The sequence below is a fragment of the Anastrepha ludens genome, chromosome 3 (genome assembly GCF_028408465.1).
Source record: "Anastrepha ludens isolate Willacy chromosome 3, idAnaLude1.1, whole genome shotgun sequence".
Classification (NCBI taxonomy): domain Eukaryota; kingdom Metazoa; phylum Arthropoda; class Insecta; order Diptera; family Tephritidae; genus Anastrepha; species Anastrepha ludens.
The window spans coordinates 87877719-87882309 of NC_071499.1; the positions used below are offsets into that span (position 1 = coordinate 87877719).

General features: G+C 37.4%; 1 protein-coding gene across 1 annotated transcript; it reads right to left on the minus strand.

The window, feature by feature from the left end:
• Nucleotides 1-1622: 1622 nt before the first annotated feature.
• LOC128858404 (uncharacterized) lies at nt 1623-3406 on the minus strand. Its single transcript, XM_054094662.1, has 3 exons — nt 2071-3406; nt 1829-2001; nt 1623-1748 (listed from the first exon to the last, which is right to left on the minus strand). Exons 1-3 carry the CDS (start codon nt 2889-2891, stop codon nt 1702-1704), a joined length of 1041 nt encoding a protein of 346 aa, XP_053950637.1. The 5' UTR covers nt 2892-3406; the 3' UTR covers nt 1623-1701.
• Nucleotides 3407-4591: the final 1185 nt, after the last annotated feature.

Sequence of the window (4591 nt, forward strand, 5' to 3'; positions counted from 1 at the left end):
TGGCAACGGGTACAGCGTTCTTTTGAGCCAGCCATGGTGTCGCTTACTTTTTTAACGCTTGGGGCGGAACTGAACTGTCAAATTGACAGTGTGAGTTACAATGTGTCAATATTTCTTTCTGATTTGGATGCCATAAGGAAAAAACGTAAGTGCTACATGTAAAAATTGTTTGTGAATTTTTTTGGAGTGGATTTTGGAACAGTGAATAATTTCTTACGAAATTTGAGAATTTAATGTGAAATCCGAATGAAATTATGTGTTCGTGGAAAAAACAATTTTTTTCGTTTTTTTTTTTTTTGAAAAATATAAATGGATAATGGTTAAAAAAGCTCCAATGCTTAATAAAACATATAAATTGAAACGAAAAATTCATGGATGATCAGGAAAAAAGACGATTGTTTATTCATATGCGTTGATTTGAAATTTAAAAACAATCTTCTTTTTTTCCTGATTTTCAATTTATATTTTATATTTACTCAAAAACAAATAGAAAAACAAAAAATATTGTTTATGCCAAAGCGCTTGAATAAAGAATAAAGAAATAAATAATATGAAAACCATATATTTTCTGTTCTAAACCATATCTATTCTATTTTAGTGTGCCCAGCGAAGGGGGGCCGGGTTTGCTAGTATTCTATAAATGTAACAGAACTATAGACATAATGAAACATTTGCCCAATCCCTTCAACTTCGTTATAAGTTATCCAGGCTTCATTATACTTATAAATGTATAAGAGAGAAGCTTTTTCATGGCAAAAATGCGCTCGAAGGTGTGCGATTACTTCCCGAGGGACAAGAAAACCTTGCCTATCATTTGGTGTACTGTGCCCACAGCGGGTTTCGATTCACGCTGGCTACTGCGGCCACTTTATAAATACGAACCCATACGCATTAACAAAAGTAACCCTATCGGCCAGTAATGTCACTACTTCTCGGTAGGGTTCACTCTTAGCGGTAGAAGTAAAGGAAGGAAAGGTAAAGAAGAGAGTAAAAATACTTGTATGTTTATTTGATGCGACCATTCAGCGACAATATCACTCTCTTCCACTCAAAATATTGTACAAAATTTCCAAAATAGATGTAGGCGGCTTGACGAACATGCATAGAAGTAATGGAGATCTTTGCTTCTCGGAAAATGTGAACTTGTCTTTAAGGTGGCTTAAAGAACCCCTCCAGCTCTACCTCTCGCTGTAAGACACTCAGGCTTTACCTGCATTATTAAGGACAAATTTCAAACTAGATATGTGGCCTTAGCACCCTCCCCCTCATCGTATGGAACACGACAATCTTTCAGTAGCAAGTAATATAGTAGGTCTGGACTGGCCATCAAATTAATCTAATGGTAGACCCAGGAAAATAAATTTGTTTCCATATGTGGACAGAGTGGACGCAAAGTGAGCGAAGATGGTAGATGCTTGGGTTTAAACGGGCATGTGGTAAGGTAGTTAGAGGCATGTACATAGGATACCTTCTAATACACTACAGCAGACCTCAGTAGTTGCTTGTGCACTTTTCTAGCTCTCCCTCCATTATAAACTAATCTTACCTTATGAAGGCTGAGATGAGGGGGTATAATTTGTAGTTTTCGAAGAAATGTAACGTCTTCATTAATGCTTGCTTTATTCAATACATTTATAAACTTATATATAGGTACAATTTGTAAAAAGGATCGATTGATTTAATACTGGACTCCTCCTCCTTTTATTCATTTACAACTTTACACGGGTGTTCATTTGAGCATCTTTGCACTAAAAACGAAAACAAAAAACGAAATTATTTGCAATAATTCAAAATTAGTAAGAAATTAAATGCTTTTGACAAGAAGTACCTCCAGTAACACGATAACCCCTCTCATCGGCAATATAATGAATCAAATTGAACTTGTTTTTCGTTGGATCCACCGGCACCGAATAGTAACCAGATTGCACATAAATTGTTTTCTTGCCAATATGTTTCTTCGTTATCTTTTTATAATCCGTTAATCCATTACTCAGTCGCAATCTTCAGCAGAAAAAGGTTGACATGAAGAAATTTCCTTTTTAAAAGACAAACAAGAAACTAAATACTTACTTATATTCCTTAATGCCCTTTTCGGAAATGACTTGATAATTTTCCAACACAGCAACATCTTCGCCACCAGGCTTCTGATAGATTGGCGTCGTCGTGATGTATGGAGGGCGCTGGGTGGTAGTCGAATACTGTGGCAATGGTTCTAATGGATATTGTGGATAGTGTGGAGGTTTGGGGCGCGATGTTGGATATTCAGGATACAGTGAAGGGTAAGTGGGTGGTCGAGGGCGAATTGTTGGACGAGTTGTTGTTGGCCGTGTTGGTGGTTTTGTTACCGGATGTTGTGGAGGGTAATACGGTGGGAAATATGTGGGTCTGACTGGCGGTGGTGGTGGTGGAGGATATATTCCCACGGGTGGCCAAACTTCTTGTTCTTCGTCAGAGTCGCTCTCATCCATTTGGGGGAAAACAGTTACTTGATCATCGTAGAATGGTGCGTAATACCCAGCATATTCTTCCACTTCAGCACTATCTTCATGGCTGGCTTGTACTGCAGCTGGCGCTAAAGCTGTTGAAGTGGGATGTTGTTGTTGTTCATGAACTTTGTCTACTCCACCCGATTGCGCATGTATGGTTTGTTGTTCCTTATCGAAGTCTGCGATTGTGCTAATTTGCTGCAATTGAAATGGTAATCCTTCATCGCTGTGGTGCACAGAATTGTCCACCGGCTGGTGTGCAGCCCAAAGGGCCACTTGTTCTTCAAATGTTGGTATAGGGTTAACTTGCTGTACACCTAACACTTGGAATGGCACCGTATAGGATGTGGTGGAGTGAAAACCAACACTCAGTAAAGTCGTAAGAATAATCACATTGAAAAACATTTTATGTTTTTTATCAAAACAAAAACAAAAAAATACTTTCTTTATCGTTCGAATTTTCAACCGCCAACTGGCTTTCACGCGTGCGCTCTTGGTAACTGTTGTCTGTTGAAAGATCTGTAGCTACGTCTCGTTGCAGTCTTTATACACCACGCAACTTAAACTTCTTACCACTTCTTTATATACCCACATTTCTAACCATCCACACATTACTTGGCAAACGCATCTACATAAAAATATATGTACGGATTTTGTTTACGATCCACGTATATTGCAAATTCTTGTCATTTTAAAGTAGAGGCGCGCATGCAGTTTTTATTTTTATTTGTAATGCATTTCCTCCCCCAAAATCAACAAAACTTAAATTTAATATGTTTATTTCCGTCAACCGGTTTGGCTCATTGCACGCAATTTCGGGATAGTGGCATTTCCCAAGCGACCCTTTCCACTTCTTATAAATACATACGCACGTATTGACTTATGTTTATTTGTTTTACCATTTTCTTTAATCTTTTGCGAAATTCTTGCCATCACAAAATTTACTGTTGAGAGCATTCGTATTTTTGAAGATTATTCTTCTTTTTTTGTTTTTTTTTTGTTTGTTTGATGAAATCTGTTACCAGTTAAGATTCAACTAATTAAAATATGTCCAAAAGCATGTAAGAGCGCGGTAAGTATTCTTGCGCATGTAATAGGGATGTAAAATTTCGGGATTTCCGTGATCTTGTTTTGTACTTCGGGATCACGGGTCAGTTCCGAAAGTGTTTTATTTTGTTAAAATTGATTATTAAAAAGTGTAACTCAACCTATTAAAGTATTTTAAATCAAAAGATTATTACAAATAAATATGGTTCTTAAGAAATCATATATGTACATATGATTGTATGTCTGAAATCCCTCTATGCCTGAAATCCCAAATAACCTGCGTCTTCATCTACACCCTCAATCCATCTGAGCGGCGGACTAAAGTGGCTTCTTCTCTGCTTGTGGCACTTTCCAATCCAAAGAGTCTTTCTTGGGGTGGGTAATCGGTGTTAGCCCATAATGTGTGATCTGTCCATATCAGTCTGTTGATCATTATCGTGATTATTACAGACGGGTACACGTACAGTTTTTTGAGTTCATGATTGTAGCGCTTCCGCCATTCGCTTTTCTCACATATCACCCCAAAGATTTTCCACAGAACTTTCCTCTCAAATATCAGCAGCTTCTGTTTATGCGCTTCCCTGAGGGGAGGTTTCACTGCCGTATAGCAAGGTTGGAGTATTAATTGAGCGGTACAATTAAATCGTCGTTCTTCTGTATAAAAGGTGGTTTTTTTGTGATTGCACCAAGAGAAATAACGGCGGTTCGCCATAAGGATTCTATGATCCATTTCTGCAGACATTTTTTTGTTATGATTAATGGTGACTCCTATGTGTGATACTTAAATTTCTTTACTACTCCGATAGAGTCCGATGAAGTTGAAAAAAGCGCTTTACTTTTGGCTTCATTCATTTACAAACCCATATTTTGTGCTGGTCTTTCTATATTTTCGAAGGGCACTTTCTCTTTATAGTGCACATAGTCACAATTTAAAAGTCTGTTAGGAAGATGAAAAATCAAAAGCCAAAGAATTTGTAACTTTATTAAATTTATTCATTGTTTTATATATCGGAACATGAGAGGCATACACCGTTCTAACCCTTTCCAGAGAGAATAAA